Below are 21,346 nucleotides of genomic sequence, written 5' to 3' on the forward strand. Positions count from 1 at the left end.
ACCATATAAAACTTAACAGATAACCAGTTACTATACGAAAAATATTTGACATTGAAATTGAAGTTGAACACTTGTATTGTTGTACATAACCTATTCAGTAAATAACCGAATAAAATTGTCCATATATCCAGTTACTGCATCAAAGAATTAAAACTTTGATATTGAATTTAACCAGTAATATTGTTGTACAAAATAAAATTCAGAAATAACCACATAGGTCTAACAACATAACCAGTTATTGTAACCAAATCAGCGCCTATGCATGACGTGACCGAGCGCTCTCTACACGTGACGAGCGTCCAGCTGACCAAGCGTCCAGCGTTTCAGCACATCACCGTGTCGCCCAGGACGCTCGTCACATAGCGAGCGCACTCACATTTCATAGGAAGCTGACGCTCGTCGCCCCCTGCACGCACAAGAGGACGCTCGTCCACAGAATATCAAATTGACGTTCGATCTGCTAGTGGACGCTCGTCCATACGTCCGTCGCTGGCACATGGACGCTCGTCTAGCGCTCGTGCAGACGCTGGACCAGATGGACGCTCGTCCAGACGCTCATCCAGAAGGACGGTCGTCCAGAAGTGGACGGTCGTCCAGACGCTCATCCAGAAGGACGCTCGTCCAGACGCTCGTGCAGACGCTGGACAAGATGGACGCTCGTCCAGACGCTCATCCAGAAGGACGCTCATCCAGAAGGACGGTCGTCCAGAAGTGGACGCTCGTCCAGACGCTCATCCAGACGCTCATCCAGAAGGACGCTCGTCCAGAAAATTGGACGTTGGTCCAGCGAGACAGCCGTGACTCAATAATTGGACCCTTGTCTTTAAAAACCAGATCTCGAGTCCAGAACCAGAGAGTTCTGACGGGGAGGAAACCAGAGGACGCTGCAGCCGTGGTGGTGTAGAAAACCAATTCAATAAATAACCACTTGTATTGTTGTAGAAAACCAATTCAATAAATAACCGAATAAAGTTGTCCATAAAGTTAAACACTTTTAATTTTCACCAAATGAACTTCATATAAAACTTATAACATAACGAACATTACATAACCACTTAATGCAACAACAAATTGTTCAACATAAGTTAAGTAGTTCACAAATTTTTCTAAATAACACATCCATGTAACCACGCACAATATTCGACTACAAACAACAACGATAAATCTGAAATACAGGCAAGGAAATTATGAAAGTTTTAAAGTTTTTGCATTTATATTGTTCTTCTTTCATCCAGTGCCTTCAGGTTTGTGAAGAGGTGGAATCAATTTCGATAGAATGTCAGCAACGGAGCGTGTTGGAGGCTTGTTGGTATCAATTGGTATTGATAGACGTACTAGGCCAGCAGTTGGGCCCCCAATATCACTTCCAAAAACCTGCACAATCCGAGAGTATCATTTAAAGTCATAGAAAAGTTTACAACATATATAACAATACAATAGAAAATTGTTCACAAAAATCTTTACCTTGACAATATTCCTCAGAGTTATGTTAAGATAGTATGTTTCACGTATTGGTGAAAAAATTGAAACCTATAGAAATATTATTGGTGGAATCCATATTTTGATGTGGGAATATAAGGTCAATAGCTAAGTGTTTATGAAAATTAAATATACTTACATCTTGTAGGATTATAACACTTCCAACTTTTAAGTGTACACCTATTTCAGGATGATCAATGGCCTTGTGGTGAACACTTGCTTTTACAGTCCCTGTTGGATCCTGTTAAGAAAGAGGTTCATTTATCACAATAATATTTGAAGATGGTCGTCAAAGTAAATATACATCAACCTACCCGAATTGTTATTTTCATGTCACCCAATCCGTTATGTTCACAAGCTTTAACAATACATCGCAACAAAGATAACTTAGAAGTTCCTCTCAATGAATCAAGGGTTGAGATATGCTCAACCTCATGTTTAATCAACAATCCTGCAAATGAAATTACTATTTCGATAATCTTCCTAAAATAGCAAATTACAAAAAATCTATCAACATCAACTCCCAATTAGGGTATTTACCGTGGATGTCAATGAATTTTTCAGCCCATAACCAAGCATTGGAAGTGAAGTCACGATCAAAACTAGCTTTAGCTATGTCACTCAAAAATTCTTGTGTTGGAATGTTTTCATTCACTTGTCGGTTAAGCATAGCTGCCTCAATGACACCAGCAGGGCCCGGGATGACAGTGTCATTAGAATTGCAACGGCGAATAAAACTATCAATATCACTTTCATCAATATCAAGTTCTTCCCATGGCTCCATTGCTCTCAGTTGCTGTTGACACAAATAAAATTGAACAAAAAAATCAAGTTCACCAAACTAAAACGATGTATTCCCTAAATCCTATGACGTGTGCATGAGAAAAACACAATTTCAGAGGATGTATGCAGCAAAAGTAACCCTAACAATGGGGGGAAATTTCAAAATCGGGGAGACAATAACGAAGGTCGGTGTTGTTCTTCTAAAAATTATAAAATGAAGAGGATGTGGCCATAACCAAATATAATCTATAACCAAAGAATTAGTTGGGGGTGACGGAAATGAAACCTTAAAATTGGGCATACCAGGAAGCGCATATATTGTGCGTCCGTTCCAGTGAAATCTTTCGTATTCCTACCCAACCAGAGGTTTTAATAAGAGAATTCTGCAATTACATAAATGCCCTTATGAAACATTAAATGTGATTGCTTGTGGTAGAAGTCATGATATCACTGTCTATTTAATGCCTCTGCCAAAACTTAATGACCCACACACTTTTTTCGTTTTATGATTGAAATAAAAGGTAGAGACAATGTTGTTTCCAACATAATGAAGTTCAAACCCAACCGTAAACCCTAATATTGGTAGGAGAGGAGATGACCGAATGGAGAGAGCTCATACGCATTTATTGAAGTGCATTAATCTCAACAACCATTGCAGTTTTATTGAATAGGTAAGTTATTACAACTTTCCATTCAAAGTAAGAAACATTTACAGTTGGCCAGAAGGTTGTTCACTGCCTTTATTGTTGGGAAATTATATTTGTCATTTTCTTTGTGTTTGTGATATTGTTCTTAGTGTCATCTTTGAATTTATACCCCTTTGAATGCATAGACATGGTACAATGGTGTGTAATGTTCGGTGTGACAGAAATCATTGCATAGTGTACGTTTCAAAAGATTTAACGTTACAGTAAATGGTTGTTTCCTCATTGGTACGTGGTTATTTGTTAAACTGGTTATGGACATATAGAAAAGTACTAACTTAAATTAATGAAGACGATATTAAGTAGTCCAATAATGAACAATAAAAGGTTTACTGAATTAATGTGCTTAAACAAAGTCCATGGACATTATACATGCATATTTGGATGATAATCACATCGATGATCAACATTTAATGTGCAGTAAATGGTTATTTTGTCATTTCTATCTGGTTATTTCCTCTACTGGTTATGTACAATTATAAAATTTCATTTTCTTCAATATGAAGAACCATACTAATTAGTGCAGTGAGTAGTAATCAATTTTTTATTAATTAAATGTAGGAAAATCAGGTACATGGATCATACAAATACATCTTTGGATGATATTCAAATTGATGAACAACACGAACAAACACAAGAAGAATTAAATGAGAACAATGTTCAACCTCTCTCAATCGCTCCAACAATTGGAATGGTTTTTGAAACTGTAAATGAAGTGAAGTTATTTTATAGACAATATGCAATATCAAAGGGTTTTGGAATTCGTACAAGGAGTTCAAGGAAGAACAACAAGAACGAATTATGTTACTTCATGATGGTGTGTTCTAGGGCTGGAAAATATGTCTCCGCCATTCAAAATGAAATGACTGGACGTCCAACATGTGCTAATGACTGTTCAGCTCGAATGATTGTATAAAAAAGAGATGATAAATGGTACATTTCAGGATTTGATGATGTACATACTCATGATCTTAGTCCAACAAAGTCCAGATTGTTCCGAGGCAATAAAAGAATGAATCTCAACGTCAAAAGAACTCTAGACTTGAATGTCGAAGCAGGAGTTAGGATTAACAAGAGTTTTCGTTCCTTGGTTTGTGCAACTGGAGGTTATGAGAACATGGAGTTTGTCGAACACGATGTTAGAAATTATGTGGCCAAACAAAGAAGAGCCTTATCAAAAGATGGTGATGCTAAGACACTCTTAAATCATTTCTCTTCCATGAGAGAATTAAATAAGGATTTTTTTGACGACATTGATGTGGATGACGACAACCGCATACTTAATGTGTTTTGGGCTGATGCACGAAGTAGGGCAGCTTGTGAGTATTTTGGTGATGTCATTTCTTTTGACTCAACATACTTAACGAATAAGTACGACATGTCATTTGCTCCTTTCGTTGGTGTTAACCATCATGGCCAATCTATATTGTTAGGTTGTGGTTTGTTATGTTCAGAGGACACAGATTCATTTGTTTGGCTATTTAATTCATGGCTTCGGTGCATGTCCAATAGACCACCCGAAGGAATTGTTACGGATCAGTGCAAAGCAATGAAGAAAGCCATTTCTTTAGTGTTTCCTAACACTCGTCATAGGTGGTGCTTATGGCATATAATGAAAAAAATACCTGAGAAGTTACAGAGTTATGCAGCTTACAAAGATATCAAGCGCGAACTTAAGGAAGTTGTGTACAATTCTGATTCAGTTGATAATTTTGTTTATGGATGGGAGAGGATGATAACAACCTTTTCACTTCACAAGAATGAATGGCTTTCTTCACTTTACGAAGAACGTCATAGGTGGGTTCCTTGTTACTTGAGAAACAGTTTTTGGGCTGGCATGTCAACAACTCAAAGAAGCGAGAGCATGAATGCATTCTTTGATGGATATATTAACTCACGCACTACTCTTCAAGAATTTGTTAAACAATATGACAATGCACTACAACACAAGACAGAGAAAGAGACCCAAGCTGACTTCACATCATTAAACACAACTCTTCCATGCGGTTCACAATCACTCATAGAGCGGCAATTCCAAAAGCATTACACACATGCTAAGTTTACAGAAATACAGTCAGAATTTAGAGGTAAAATTAATTGTTTCGTTGATGGCGTCGTGGTACAAGATAATTCGTCACTGTACAAGGTCATGGAGGACTTCATTCATAATGAAATAAGGGAAGAGAGAGCATTCAAGGTTACATTTCAGCGAGACACAATGGATGTTAATTGTAGTTGTTTGCTTTTTGAGTTTAGGGGCATTATATGTAGACATTGTGTTTGTGTTTTGGCCCAAGAGCGAGTGATACAGGTTCCAGCTAAGTACATACTCACAAGATGGTGTAAAAGTGTCCGCAGAAAGCACACGTATATTAGAGCAACATACAACAACAAGGAAAAGGACCCACATATTGAACGGTATGATGAGTTAATGAAGACTTTTGGAAATATTGCTGAGATTGCTTGTGACTCAGTACACATGACACAATTATTGGTTGACAACCTTAGTTCATTTGTAAACAAGCATGACCTACAAATTTCATCTTCACCATACGTCGACAACAATAGCCACATACAAGAAGAACACCTGTATGATAGTAACATAGTCCATGATGTAGACACCACTACAAACACTGCTCAAATCCAAAGCCCCAAAAGTGTGAAGCGAAAGGGTCGACCTAAGACAAGAAGGTTGAAGTCAACAACTGAGACAATCAAAAGAAAGAAACCATCAACAAAAGGCACTAATCAAACATCCAATGCTATTGGTGTAAGTAATTATGTTATTAATTTTTACTGTGTTTAGTTGCAATAATCATTTCGTTATGTAAAAATTCCCAAACTAATGCAAGTTAAACTAACTTCATATCGACTACTCATAAAGGAAACAATGACGGACGTACCATATACAACATTGAGAAACAACAGTGATGTCACAGTCAACACACATTACACAACATCCAACTTAATTGGACCGGTAAGATTCAATTCTGATTTTATAATTTATTGATTTCACATTTAGTAAGTCCTGCATATATTTAGATGGCATTTTATACTCTTATTCTGTCATGCAGGTGTCAGGTGTGCAATCCACTGGGTTCATGTCACTGCTGACATCATTACACAATGACATGCAAAACACACACTCGTCCACAACTAATATTGACAATGTATTTTGAAATACAATATTCACATTTAGGATTCAATTCCTGACATGTATGTTGTTACATTTTTTGGGTGATGTCATTTGAAATATGTGGTGAACAACATATTTACAATCATTGCACACAAATGTTCTATTTATACTTTGCTAGTGATATCGATTTCAAGTATTCTGCTTTTGTACAAAATGTCTGAGACAACTAACCAGAAAATTGTACGTCAATAACCACTTACTGAACCAAACTAATCAAACCAGTTAAAATTATCAAATAACTATTCTGCCAAATACCACTCCATTTGACCATATCACGCGATGCACATTAACTACTTAATCAAACCTTAATATCAAACGCATTGAAATGAGGTTGATCAATTTATTGTTGAACGAAATATGTGTGAGGACCAACCACAAGTTTTCAATCAAATAACCACCTACTGCTGCAAAAAGGCTGACCATTTAAAATGACCAAATTATTATTCTGCATAATACCATTCCTGGTACCAAAATATTGGGAACCACATTAACTTCTTAGTCAACTGTTGCTATCAAACCCCTTGAAATCAGTGATATCATTTTATTCTTGTACATAATATCTGTTACAACCAACCACAACTTTTCAAACAAATAACCACGTACTGCTGCAAAAAGGCTGACCATTTAAAATGACCAAATTATTATTCTGCATAATACCATTCCTGGTACCAAAATATTGGGAACCACATTAACTTCTTAGTCAACTGTTGCTATCAAACCACTTAAAATCAGTGATATCATTTTATTCTTGTACATAATATCTGTTACAACCAACCACAACTTTTCAAACAAATAACCACGTACTGCAGCAAAAAATCTACTAATCTACAGTATTGACTACAAAACTGTTTGAGTTATTGCTTATCTCTAATGAAGCACATGGTTAATTCAATTGCCCTTATCAACAAAAACAACATAAAAAGTGACGTATTCCCAAATCAAATTCAATCAACCAGGAAAAATAACATCTCAATAACAATTACAAATGCTTCATATATTCAACCTCTATTCATAAAAAAATACAACAGTTAACATAATTCAAAATAACATTTCAGTTTGGTAACAATATTTATCATTTCAACCTATTATTGTAACATAAACAAGTTCATAAACTATACAATGCGCCTATGATTTTTCCTATCTAATCTTGTCCAAGGGGTTTTCAGAAGAACACTTCTAACACGCTTCCTAGGTTGAGCTTTTAAACGCGTGTACATGTCAGATTTTTCAATATCCATCTCTGCATGACCTAAAACATCACCACCATTTTCATTGAAACTTTTTCCAACAGCAGGTGTAACATCAAAAACATTCTCAGAATTGGACTTCTCCACACGATCACCTTCAATCTCTGACTCTTTCTTTGAATTTGACTTCCCAATAGATGATACTACTACCTCATAATGTTCCTGTGAACTACTGGTCCCAAATTCATGAACTAACATGTCACACTTTTTATTCGAATTTGAATTCGTAACATCATCAACATGTTGCCGCTTTTGTGCAACAAACATTGACAGGTTGTCAACCATTTTCTCCAGCTTGCCAATGGATGCCTCTTGGTCAACAATGATAGCAACCAAAGCTTCATTTTCTGCCACAATATCAGCCATAGATCGCCTTTGCAAGTTCTCCTTCAATCCAGCATTATGATGACCATCTAAGCCTTCTTTGACTATTTCAGTACACATCTCTTCATTGCTTACATATACCTCGGTAATCACCTATACAAAACAAAATAACCACAAAAAACATATTAAAATCAATACAAATTACAAAACATCCAATTGGTATAACACATTAATTTAATCTCACTTCATTACACAGGAAGGCTTTCTCAATTTCTGCTTCACCAACTTTAACATGTATCCAATGAAGGATTCTAGGTAAACAACTATTTGTTTCAGCCAACTTCTTCTGACCAAATAAAACATGTTCCATTGCCCAGATCTGTTACATACAAACTTCAATTTCAAAAAAGTTACAATTGTAAGTTATAACACAATAACTTTTGTAACTAACATCAAAATATACCTGTAATGCAAATACACAACCAACCACATGACAGTGTGATCTGTTTTGTCTCTTTCCCACACACAATGCAGCATCACACAAACTAGAAACCAAATACTCATAAATAACACGCCCCCAGTTATATTTTCCAATACAGGATAAATCATCTAATAATTCAAATAAACCTAAGTGAACTTTTCCACCTCTATTTGGGAAGAAAAACTCACTCAACCCTAACAATAAATATAATCTACAAACATCACTTACTTCATCCCCTTTTATATGCTTTTGAATTTCTTCATAAACATTATGAACACTTACATCAATTGTGTCAAACAATCTCCTAGTATGACAATCAACTTCATCTTTAAACAACTTAAACATCTCTCCATTAACCCTAACCCCTAAACCTAAACAAAGGTCTAACTTGGTGAATGGAATAAAGACAGACCTAACTTCAAACCCGCCCCTCCTCTCTGACCATCTACTACACAATTCTAAAAGTAGTGTCCTACTCATTTTGGCATCCACATCAATGGACAATAGCCATGCAAAAGGAGTTGTTTGTATCAATGTCTTTTGCACATCAGTTAATAATGTGTTCACATGTGCCAAGTATTTTGTCCTGCATGAATGTCGTACATAAACCTATACATCAAAGTATACAATTGAATAAGTCAGACAAAGCATTTCACCAAATTAATTTTAAAAACATAATAAATCATCATGTGTATTCAAACCTGTTTCTCCATAATGACTCTTCCAACTATCTCTATGGTTTGTACTGAATGTCCATCAAATAAACAAGTTAGACTTCAAGCCATAAAAGCTAGAAAATTAAAAATCTTGTCTGTCATTCATCAAATATCGTTTCAACCAACCAATTTATTAACGTAATTATATCAAACATTCTACAAAAACACAAGATAAAAAATAAAATAGTGGTAATAATGATTGTGTGGATAGTAGGAAAGCATTAAATACTCTCTGGAAGGGAATACATACATTTGTCATAGGGTAATACATGCAATCTTCAAGTTCACGAACATTTGTCAAATCTAACTCCTGCATCAATTGTCATACGGTAATACATGCAAAACAATTAATTTCGTAAGAGCTGATTCCACAAGGACACTAGAAACAGAAAAAATGGAGAAAGAAACTTTTGGTGTTAATCAAGCACTTAGCTCTATGAAAGAATAATCTATATTTAAATTCATAAACTAGATGAAACTATTCTCTACATAAAATCCAAGGAGTTAAAAATAACAGTGGCCAAACACCATATACAAACCACAAACAACATAATCACGCAATATATCTAGGGGCAAAGAGGGCACAATGCACAATGCTAATACAACTGACCAAGAAAGGGCAACCTAGTAGTGATAGAAATAAAATATATGTGATGGATTCCAAAGCAAATTTATCATTGAGTAAAAAACATTGGATGCTGGTAAATAACATATACAATACATAAATTAAAAATAAAATGGTGCCAGAAGCAAATGTATGAAAAATTCAGGACACCTTAAACTGATGTTCAACTCTCATGACAATATTTCCCTTTTTCTAACGCAAAAAAATATCATCAAATAGAAAAGAATGAAGGAACATAGAGGGAGCGAATGCAGCATGGACAGGGAGTTTTCGGACTATAAGAAAATGGGGAATCATTTGAATCAGTTCATGGGAAGTAGCTCCAGCATTGGCGCGAAGAGAGTTAGAAACGTTTGCGTTGCATTTCGTGCTGCTGCTGAGCAGTTAAACCGTGCTGGGTGGGTGCCATTTTGCAACTTTTTCACTCTCTAGCTCTCCATCGCCACTACCCTTTTTCCATTTCTTCTAATCATCTCACACTTTATCCATTTATTGCAATATTCCCTTTTGCAAATAAGCAAAGCAAGCCCAAAAACACTAAGGACAGTAAATAATCCTACAGGTTTGCCCAATCCAGAATTTTATCTCTCACGACATTTCCCCCTTTAGTCTAGGGTTTCCGAAAATAAACCAAAAATATAAAGAAAGATAGACAAATTATGAGAAAAGAAGAAAGAAAGAAGAAACTCATACTTTATATTCTTCAAACGGTACAAAGGGGAGAAATTAGAAAGGGGACAAACCTTCCGCGCTCCACATCGATGACGTCCGGTACGAACTTTTCCTTCGGCTTCACCTTCGCTGGTACAAACTTTTCCGATCACGTCCAGCCTCCGGTGGCAGTAATGGAGTTCTCCTTTTTTTTTCTCCCTCGATCTCTCTCGTTCTCTCGTTATCTCTCGTTCTCTCTCAATCCTAACCCTAGCTCCAACTTTCGAAATTTCAAATCCCACACACGACACTAACGCAGCAAGTGAAACGCAACGTTTCATTTACTTTTTTATGAGCCAACTCAGCACCAGCCCATAAACTGAAATGACCAAGCTATCCTTCATGATGTTAACAATTATCGGGTCCCACCGCATGTCAAATGAATGTAATTTGCTTTAACCGTGTCAAAGAATCATTTTTGTAAAGATAACTTAACTATAAATATAGGTTGGCGATGGAGATAGCATAGTTGTAGAGATAGTTCATTGTGGAGATAACTCAGTTTTCGAGATAGCTCAACCATGAAGAAAACTCAATGTAACTAATATTTTTCCACCAAGAAGGGAATAAATTGGTTTCACAAAATTTTGAATCTTTTTAAACCAAATCCTGAGATGTTGGGTCTTTAAATTTTTCCAAACTTTCAAAAAAACACAAGATTAATGAAATGTCATAATTACCCACCTTTTGGGCTAACCACCCTTACTTGCAAAATGACATAATTATCCACCTTCCAATTCATGTTATGAGACCCATACATTTAAAAAATATTAAAATGGACACATTAATCGTGTTAAATGAGTGTATGAACATGCCAAAACGTCAACATGTTGCTTTTTCCAAAAGACCTCAAAACACTAGGAAGGGCCCATGAAATCCATCATCATTCCACCCAAGCTTGGCATCTCCATAAAACAACGCATTGAATTTGAACACAAAACCGCCTTTGCAAACCCCAAGATCATTAAATTTCACGAAACAAAGCTCGTACATAACATGTTGGAAAACACACAACAAGCCTACAACACAACCCTGTACATAACATCTTGATTAAAAGTAATAATAATGAAATCTTTAAGAATTAATACTACATAATACACTAGAATTAGGGATGGCAAAAAGGACCAGGTTTGACAGGTCAACCAGACAAAAAAAGTCAGGTCGTAATAATGTTTTTAACTTAGGAGTCCGAACCAACCCGATCTACCAAACCTGACAAGCCAACCCTAGGGATTGCAAAAGAGGCCAAGCTCGTTGATCTAGCCCACCCGCCCAAGCAAAAAAGGCAGGTCAAGACAATGTTTTCAGTCCGACCAAAAAGGTGGGCCAAGCCTGGTAGCTTCACGAGCCAGCCCAACAACCCAACTTCATTAAAAAAAAATTGAACTTGTGTCATGAAACATCATATTAACACAATCTGAAAGTTCAACCAAGGTTTGGTACAACTCGCTCAATGTCCAAAACAGTTCGGTCAAGGTCTGATAAGGTTTGACCAAGATCTCAAACAGCCTGGACGATAACCCGTTTTAGCTCAAAATCAACTTGGCAACCCTATTATCAGCCCGATTTTCATGTAAAAAATAAAAATTTCAACTTGTTTTCACTAAGTTGGACAGTGGGCCAAGTTGTAAAGTTTAACCTGTTTTCAATTGGCATGGCAGTCCAACCCGACCCATTTTTGGCATATCAATAGAGTCAAGCTTAGACGGACAAGATTGACCCATTTTCTCACCCCTAACTAGTCTGATTATCTTGGCTTTGTTTAATGTATTTCTCTTCTTTTTTTGCATTTATTTCCACTCTTTATTTCTCTCTGAATGGAAACACTTTGTTGGTTAGAACATATAATACCAAATTTTACAATTGTACAATGAAATGGTATGACATTTCTATTTTACTTTTATCGAACAAAATATTGAGTATAGAAATATTATTCAGTGATGGACAAAGTATAAATAACATAAAAAAGAATAAAAAAATATTCAGATAGAACAATAAAACTTGTCCAAAATCCCTTTCTAAAAAACTAATAAACAAAGCAAACTCACCTTATGTTGGAACAATTTTCTAAGAACTTAGGGAAACAAGATGAACAACAATGTAGACTTGATATAATCTTCTAGGCATGAATACACATTTCCTAAAATCAATATTTCGTTCCTTATAAGAGTGAAGGGGATCACGAAATCTGCTTTTGAGATACAAAGAAGAAATACAACGATCATATTCACTCTTAGTATTAACGTGAAACAAGAATAAAATTCTCACAAATTGATTTGTGTGTTAAGTGGATGAGAGAATGTAGAGAAAAAGTCTCACTTATCTGTACATCAATAGAGTACAAGATCCCTTTATATAGATTATGATCAGGCATCTTTGAAATCCAAGAGATATCATATTCTGATTAGTTACTTTTCATGAATGGTTGTAACTCTTCATGCATAATTGTAACTCTTCATTGGTTATAACTCTTCATGAATAAATGTAACTCTTCATGAATCTGAAAATTGTCTCTAATACTCTTAAATTCCAACAATCCTCCACCATTTGAGAGTATTGTATAATTACTTAACACAATAATCAATTTAATAATTGCAATCTTACACATAAATGAAAGTGTACATAGACTTGAACTTTCACTTAGTAGAATACACATTTCAGGATTCGTATTTTATTGGTGTCAAAACGATTGAACCAACATAATACATAATGAAGTCTTGAAGATACTCTACATATAAGATAAATTACACATTCTTGTTATACTTCACACAATAGAGTCATGCGTCTGTATCTATTCATAAGTGCAACAAAGTCATGTCCCCTTAACTTCTTGAAGTGGCCAAACTTCGCACTTACATAGGTTGATTTCTTAGGTAAACATGTTCCTTGTGACAAAACATAAATTCAAGAAATCAATTAAGAATTAGTCAACCTCCTAAGCATCATAGATCTAAAACACTTTTGAAATAATTATTTGTGCTTTCAATCATCAAATAAGAGATTTAATCTCATTGAACTTAAGACTCAATGTCATATTAAGTGTTAAGTTAAGATTCCCTTACTTGTGATTAATCGTGGGCTCCATTTCTATTCCAATTGTCATTCTGGAAATGGAATCTTTAGCCAATGCCTTAGTAAATCCATCAGCAAAATTAAACTTTGTTCGTACGAAATCTATTGTAATAATTCCATCTTTGACGAGTCCTTAGACATAACTATGTCTCACACCAATATGTCTTGATTTGCCATTGTATACTTGATTATAAGCCTTTGCCAATGTTGCAGCATTGTCATAATGTATTGCTATTAGTGATATTGGTTTTGGTAACAATGGTATTTCGAACATGAGATTCCTCAACCATAGTTGAATCTGTAATGCAAGTTTGTTTCTTAGACGACCAAGAAATTGCACCTCCCCAAGGAGGAAAATCCAACCACTAGTTGAAGAGTGATATTCTGCATTTGTAATCCAACTTGCATCATAATATCCTTCCAATACTGAAGGATAACCACTATATGTTAATCCATAATTAATAGTTTTCTTTAAATACTTAAGTACTCGACGTACTGCTTGCCAATGTGATAGACTAGGGTTACTAGTATATCTACTCAATTTGTTTACCGCAAAAGCAATATCTAGCCTTGTACTTGTCATTGCATACATTAAACATCCTATTACCCTTGCATATTCCAGTTGTGAAACTATTTTACCACCATTAGGTAATATCTTTAAACTAGGGTCCATAGGGCTGAAACAAGAGAACATTCATAATTATTGAATTTCTTGAGTACTTTCTCAATGTAATGAGATTTAGACAAAATAAATTTCTCATTTTCTCTCTTAATCTTTATACCTAGTATAACATCTGCTTCTCCCATATCCTTCATAGAGATATAAGATGATAGAAATTTTTTGGTCAAATTAACTTGATCTAAATTTGTTCCAAAAATTAGCATATCATAAACATATAAGCAGATTATGAAACCATTATCCCTGTCATCAAATTTATTATACACACACTTGTCTGAGTTATTTATCTTGAAACCATTTAATAACACAACATCATCAAACTTTTGGTGTCATTGTTTTGGCGCTTGTTTCAATCCATACAAGGATTTAATCAATTTGCATACCTTGTGTTCTTGGTTTTCCATAACAAAACCTTCTGATTGTGTCATATACACTTCTACTTCTAATTCTCCATTCAAGAACGTTGTCTTGACATCCATTTGATGAATTACAAGTTTATGAATGGCTACAAGAGCAATGAATAGCCTTATAGTGGAGATTCTAGCCACTAGTGCATATATATCGAAATAATCGATTCCTGGTTTTTGTCTAAAACCTTGTGCCACTAAACGTGCCTTGAACTTATCAATAGTTCCATCAACCTTCATTTTCCTTCTGAAAATCCACTTACATTCTATTGGCTTACACTTAGGAGGTAAGTCAACTAAGATCCATGTGTTATTTTCTAGGATAGATTCCATCTTAGCATTAATTGCTTCTTTCCAGAAAGTTGCATCTTGAGACCTTATGGCCTCTTGATATGTCAATGGATCTTCTTCTATATTATAAAAATATGAGAACTTTGTTAAGATACCATCTCTTGTTCCTTCAACTAAATAGACAGAAAATCTGAGCCAAAAGATTTTTCTTTTTTTGCCTTTTTGCTTCTTCTGAGTTGAGATGTAGAAGCATCACTCTGATTTAAAGTTTGATCATTTGATCATTGATCAATTAAGTTTTGGTATAAATCTTCAATATTAGGTTTAAGAGTTAAATCCTTTGGACGAGGAATTGAAGAAAACCTATTTTCATCAAATATTGCATCTCTTGATTCTATAATTGAATGAAACGATACATAGTCATTTTGTTATATTACATATAATCTATATGGTTTGCTATATTCAGCATATCCTATGAAGATGCATTCAATTCCCTTTTCTCCCAATTTCTTGCGTTTGGGTTCTGGCACTTTTACAATTGCCCTACAACCCCAAATTTTGAAATAATTCAAATTTGGCTTTCTTTTATACCAAAGTTCATATGGGGTTATTTCATTCCTTTTCATTGGAACTCGATTTAGAATATAACAAGCCATTAACACGTCTTCACCCCAAAATCCATCACTTAATCCTAAATAGGACAACATGGAGTTGACCATTTCTTCTAAGGTCCTATTCTTTCTTTCTGCTACACCATTTTGTTTTGGTGTATAGGCTATAGTTGTTTCATGTATAATACTCATAGATTGAAAATAAATTGGATCATAATATTTACCACCCTTATCCGTTCTCAATCTTTTAACTTTAACACTTAGTTGTAACTCTACTTCATTTTATAAACTTTAAATTTTTTTAGGGCTTCATCCTTAGAAAACAAAAGATAATCATAACAATAACGAGAATGATCATCAATGAATGTTATTAAATATTTCTTATTTCCTAATGAAGGTGTATTATGGAAATCACATAAGTCACTATGCACTAATTCAAGCAATGTTGAATTTTGTTCAATATTAGGAAAATGATTTCTTGTTATCTTTGTCAACATATATGTTCTGCATTTTTCTATGTTCAAATCAAAAGGAGGAATTAAATCAAATTTAGACATTGAATATAATTTTCTATAATTAACATGTCCAAGACGAAAATGTCATAAAGAAGAATCATGATTGACAGCATAAACATAGTCTTTCACATCATTTATTGCACTTAATTTGAACATATTATTACAAAGATATCCTAGCCCAACAAATACACCACCCTTAGATAATATGAATTTATCATATTCAAATACCAATTTAAATCCCAATCAATTCAAGATTACTCCAAACACTAAATTTCTTCTTAATTTTGGAGCATATAATACATCTCTTAAAACAAGTGATTTTCCATAACTAAATAATAATTCTATTTGTCCAACACCAAGGACTTTAAGCATAGAATCATTTCTCATGTAAAGAACTTCTCCATTGTCATCTTCCTTAAAAGTTTTGAATAGACAACGATCCTTACAAACATGTCTTGAAGCCCCTGAATCGATCCACCATGAATCATCGGTCTGCACACAAAAGATTTCAGAAACCATCTCCACAAAATTCAAAACAGAATTATGTGCAATTTGTGTACAGTTACCTTTTTTTCGGTTGGCCTTGGCTAGACTCCCCTTAACCTTGTTTAGCGCCATTCTTGGCCATCTCCCTTTTCCAGATTGTGCAATCCCTCTTTAAATGACCAGGCTTGCCACATTCCCAACAATTTGCTTGTTGACTTTCTTTACCAAATTTTGGCCTTTTTTTCATCTTTCCTTTATAGAAATTATGAGGCCTTTTCTTGTTATTTGGTATTGTCTTTTTTTTCATCTTCCACCATATTAACAGTAGAAGAATTAGGATGATTGGAATCCTTTTGACCATCTTACAAACGGACCCCTTCTTCTATCCAAAGATGAGCAGCCAATTGTTCAACATTCATATCATCTTTATTATGTTTTAGAGAATTTCTAACATCTTTCCAATTTGGTGGTAGTTTGTCAATTATAGAAGAAACAATGAATGTCTCATCCATTACAATATTATGTTGCTTGAAACTTCCTAGGATTATTTGGATTTCATGAAATTGTTCCATTATTGGTTTAGCATCAATCATTTTGTAATTATTAAAATTAGTAACTAGGAATTTCTTGCTTGATGCATCTTCAGAAATGTATTTGCTTTCAAGTTGATCCCAAAGTTCTTTTGAAGAATCCACATATTGATATATGTCAAATAAAGGATCAGACATATCATTCAAAATGTGACCACGACAGACATAATCATCATTCTCTCATTTGTTCCTTTTTCGTTGTTCCTCCAATGTCTCGTTTTCGCTTTCTTTGGGTTGGGGAGAACTTAGGACATATGTCACGTTTAGAGCTGAGAGAAGGAAATGCATCTTCTTTTGCTATCGTCGGAAACCAACGCCTTCAAACTTGTCTAATTTGTGAAAGTTTGCAGACATCTCACGAATTGTTGTCATCTTAGAGAATGTGTTTCAAACCTAGTCTTTAACTTATCTATTTTATTATTTCTGTGACTACTATTATATGGTTTATTACTATATTTTGGGATGTTACAGTTATACCCAATAGTTGGAATAATAAAAATCACATTCTATATAAAGTTATTGATGGTTTGAAAGCTGATGTAAATTGTAATTTATGATAGTATAATTTGATTCCTCTCTCACTCTGAGATCAAAACATCCAGTAAAAGTATAACCAATGAAGGAATTTCTTTTTCTTATTAAGGTTTGGCTAGTTTCTTTGATTTGTGGTAGTAAACATTTCATCCCAGATGATATGAAAAACTCTCAATAACCTATAAAGCTTATGTTCCAATCCTGCAATGTTCTAAAGACTATATTGGCTCCTTCACCATATTTCCTTTCTCAACTACCATCGTGTTGATTGAACTTCTAGCAGATGTAACACGAGGAATAGATGAAACAAGACAGATACATTTATTCGTGCATTGTTTAAATTAAAGAAAAAAGAAAAAAACTGACCTTTGTGTACCTCCACTTGACAAATCTGCATAACCACGGTTAATATCCATATCTGCAAAATGAATGCATAATACAGGAATATACTGACAGTAAGCGGACTTCATCTGGGAAAAAAACAGAGGAATTCTCACCAGGATTGCTGTCATTAATTCTCACCAAAAACAAAGCATAACTGAACTTGTGCAGGTAAAAAAGTTATTAATTTATTAATCCTTGGAATCAGTTATGAAAATAGCATCAATAATTTATCAAATTGTAAGAAAAGGAATGTAAATATTACAACTTTACCACAGCAAAATAAATAAATCTAGTTAGTTGACTATCAGTAAATTTACTAATGAATAAGAAGGCTTCCATTAACCGGTTCATCATAATAACTCATTCATTCTATCGGCATATCATCTAGATAGTGATTAGTGAATATGAAGTCAGCAAATCACAAACACATATAAGGGACCTGTTCAGTTGAATTATTTTTAAGGACAGAACATTTTAAAATTTTAAAACGGTTTACAAAATTTAGTTTCCTGGAGAAAAGTAAGAACTGCACAAAAAAAGCGTTTGATGCCTTTCTTAGAAGCTAAATGAGTTGCGTCTAAAAAGGTATTTTAAAAAGGGTTATATCAGAGAAGCTTTTTTCCTCAAATTTCATTGAATTCAAACACACCCTAAGTATTACATACTCAACACTCTAGAAGTTGAAACTGATGGAAGAACTAAAATCAGAATAAAGGTTACTCATATATCCTACCTGGGAGTGGACAAGAGTTGGCAGTCAGATAATATTATAGATATTGATGTAAAAGCATTCAGTTATTCAACTCGATGTTAGTTTTCTATTTTTGTTGCTTGAACAGAAGGCTTTAGAGCCTATATATAGTAGTCGTGACTGTTTGGTGAGATAATAATCAAGATCAGTTTTACGTTTAAGCTTATCCTTATCTTTTCTTCATATGCAACAAAATTCAATTGATACAAGAAAAAGTCTAGAGAACAATAATTTATTTGTAAGATGTTAATGAGTATCGTACGTAGGAATACAAAAATTTATTCCATTAAAAGGGAACAGAAGAATAATGTTGCAAAGCTGCATAAAATCAAATTGCAGTTCATGCTAAAAAAATTAACACAGCAACTATAAAATTTTCTAATTTTCAGAAAAGTAAAATGAAACACATACATCATTACATAATAACTTTTGCACCACGAGCTTTGAGTTTCTCCATTATCTTCTCCCCTTCTTCTTTTGAAACACCTTTCTTTATATAAAAAGGTGTTTTATCCACCAAATTCTTGGCCTCCTTCAAACCTAAATCACTAAAGCCCCGGACTTCCTTGATGATTTTAATTTTGCAAGCCGCTTCGTAGGACTCCAGTTTCAATTCAAACACAGTTTTTCCTGGCTTTTGCTCCTCCTTGGCCGCAGCTGGTGCTTTCGCTGCCATTCCAGCCAAATTTCCCGATCCTGCTTTTATAAATTCCACATTAGACATCTCCTTCACACCCATTTTCTTCATCAGCACAAGACCCAATTTTGAGGCTTCAGCTACCGTAAGAGATGCTATCTCATCAACAAGCCTGAAAACTCTTTCTGATGGAGGACCTCGATGATCATTGGGATCAAATGTAGCGGGATCAAAATCAGCTGGAAGACTTCTTGGGTAAATTTCCACTTCCTCTACATCCTCCTCCTCTTTCCTTGCAGGCTGACCAAAATTTCTTGAAAATGCATATATGTTACTAGAGTTAAGCTGCACTATGGTTGGCTGAAAAGTTTGTATATACAAACCATGGGGTAAATAATGCCTTATTCTTGAAAGCAAGCTCATTCTCAACTGATTGTGATACAGTATCTAAGAATGCAAAATCAATCCAGTTTAAGACCCATCGTGTTCGCCTAATCCAATAAATAAATTGACCCTGAAAGCAGAAAAAATTAGATTTGTGCATTCAAACTCAAACTGGTTCCTCCATCTCTTGATAGCCCTTGCGAGTCATAACAGGTTTCACCTTCATCATTTGCCTATACCTATTCCATATGCCATCCTTTATTCTCTTGTGCACCACATCCTCCTTCAACAACAAGCCACCCTCCCCAGCAGCGCGAAGCGCATCACAAACCAACCCATAAGTATACTCTCTGGGCACGGATCCGCCATCAACCAACTCAACAAGAAACCCCCAAGCCTCAACAACCCTCCCAGCTTCACAAAGCGCGTGAATGATGGGAGTATATGAATTCGAACCGGGAACCCCGTGCCCCAACCTCTGCATCTGCCTCAACATCTCAACACCCTTATCAATCTCATTCACAGCACTATAGTACCTTATGAAAGACCCGTAAGTAACATGGTTCGGAACAACACCCCTTGTCTTCATATCATCGAACAACTCCAAAGCCCTCTCCACGCGCAACGTCTTACAGCACCCATCAATTAGGGCATTGTAAGTCACAACATCGGGAACCAACCCTTTGAAAAGCATTGACCGGAAGAGACGCCCGGCCTCGTAAATCCGTCGGCGCGTGGCCTTCCTGCAGCCGGTGAGCCTTCCGTAGCGGCAATAAGAGCTTATGAGAATCGTGTAAGTGAAGGTGTCGGGCGGGCACCAGAAACCGGGAAGCTCCATTTGCTGGAGAAGGTAACGCGCCTTGGTGAAGTTCCCCACACAGCATAGCGCGTAAATCAGCGTGTTGTAGGAATGGGTATCAGGTTTGCAGCGGAACTGTTTCATTCGGTGGAAGGTGAGCAAGGCTTCGTCGGCGAGGCCGTGCTCTCCGAGGAGTTTGATGACGCACGTGACAGTGGCGGTGGTCACATGAGGGCACTGTTTGAGGAAATTCCAGAGGTGTTTGGTTGCGCTGGCACGGGCAAGTAGGCATGCCAGCTCGCGGCACGTGGCTTCGGAATGGGCAAAGGCGAAGCGGGCTTCGACCCAGCGGAAGAACTCGAGGGCCTTTAATGAGCCGAGATGGACCTTGTAGGGGTCTTGGTGGGCAGCTGGGCCTAAGACGAGAGTGTTGTTGCAGAACTTGTGATGTTCGAGGTTGAGGTTGCGCTGCCGCAGCGGGGTGCGGTGACGGAAGCCGCTCTGGCGACCGATGGAGCGAGGTGATTGGAGGGTGTAGCGGGAGATGGAGCGGAGAACTTCCGTGACAGCGTCATTTGTCCATGGCGCAGCTGACGGTGACGGTGACGGTGGTGGTGCATCGAATGGAAGGTCTTTGATTACCAATACCAGTACTTGGTTGGTAAGGTGTTTGTTAAAATGACGCACAGGGTTTGTTACTCCCATTTACGTTTTGCAAGCGTTGCAATTTGAACCGTGTGTTCACCGTAGTAAGGAAAAATAAAAGAAAAATAATCGTTGGAAACCAAAAAGTATATCTGCCCTTAAGGGTTTTTAATAATATTTTAATGAGGGGTAAAAGGGAAACTTTTGCAAGAGATGTGATCCTATTTATGTTAATATATGTGGTTATATAATTCAAAATGTATTTGACATTATTTTATATAGTGTGGATATTTTA

At 35.7% G+C, this 21,346-nt stretch overlaps 4 protein-coding genes across 9 annotated transcripts; 1 reads left to right on the plus strand and 3 right to left on the minus strand.

Moving 5' to 3' along the window:
* Positions 1-1,227: 1,227 nt before the first annotated feature.
* LOC108344533 (uncharacterized) lies at positions 1,228-2,263 on the minus strand. Its single transcript, XM_052870218.1, has 5 exons — positions 2,020-2,263; positions 1,794-1,930; positions 1,619-1,720; positions 1,465-1,530; positions 1,228-1,374 (listed from the first exon to the last, which is right to left on the minus strand). Exons 1-5 carry the CDS (start codon positions 2,261-2,263, stop codon positions 1,228-1,230), a joined length of 696 nt encoding a protein of 231 aa, XP_052726178.1.
* A 1,715-nt stretch (positions 2,264-3,978) lies between these two features.
* Positions 3,979-5,772, plus strand: LOC108346526 (protein FAR1-RELATED SEQUENCE 5-like). The gene has a single exon (XM_017585600.2). The coding sequence runs from the start codon at positions 3,979-3,981 to the stop codon at positions 5,770-5,772; it is 1,794 nt and encodes a 597-aa protein (XP_017441089.2).
* Positions 5,773-7,137: 1,365 nt separating this feature from the next.
* Positions 7,138-19,646, minus strand: LOC128194794 (uncharacterized). Of its 6 annotated transcripts, XM_052870959.1 has the most exons (7): positions 18,569-18,664; positions 17,818-17,869; positions 9,181-9,240; positions 8,916-8,959; positions 8,197-8,823; positions 7,978-8,112; positions 7,138-7,886 (listed from the first exon to the last, which is right to left on the minus strand). In XM_052870959.1, exons 4-7 carry the CDS (start codon positions 8,925-8,927, stop codon positions 7,275-7,277), a joined length of 1,386 nt encoding a protein of 461 aa, XP_052726919.1. In that variant the 5' UTR covers positions 8,928-8,959; positions 9,181-9,240; positions 17,818-17,869; positions 18,569-18,664; the 3' UTR covers positions 7,138-7,274. The 6 variants fall into 6 exon arrangements, 1 of the variants encoding a protein (XP_052726919.1); XR_008246161.1 differs by lacking the exons at positions 7,138-7,886; positions 7,978-8,112; positions 8,197-8,823; positions 8,916-8,959; positions 9,181-9,240 and adding exons at positions 15,894-16,333; positions 16,408-17,727; XR_008246158.1 differs by lacking the exons at positions 7,138-7,886; positions 7,978-8,112; positions 8,197-8,823; ... (1 more) ...; positions 9,181-9,240; positions 18,569-18,664 and adding exons at positions 15,905-16,333; positions 16,408-17,727; positions 18,998-19,646.
* Positions 18,843-21,282, minus strand: LOC108332360 (pentatricopeptide repeat-containing protein At1g77405). Its single transcript, XM_017567586.2, has one exon. The coding sequence runs from the start codon at positions 21,109-21,111 to the stop codon at positions 19,774-19,776; it is 1,338 nt and encodes a 445-aa protein (XP_017423075.1). The 5' UTR covers positions 21,112-21,282; the 3' UTR covers positions 18,843-19,773.
* Positions 21,283-21,346: the final 64 nt, after the last annotated feature.

The sequence above is a fragment of the Vigna angularis genome, chromosome 11 (genome assembly GCF_016808095.1).
Source record: "Vigna angularis cultivar LongXiaoDou No.4 chromosome 11, ASM1680809v1, whole genome shotgun sequence".
NCBI lineage: Eukaryota > Viridiplantae > Streptophyta > Magnoliopsida > Fabales > Fabaceae > Vigna > Vigna angularis.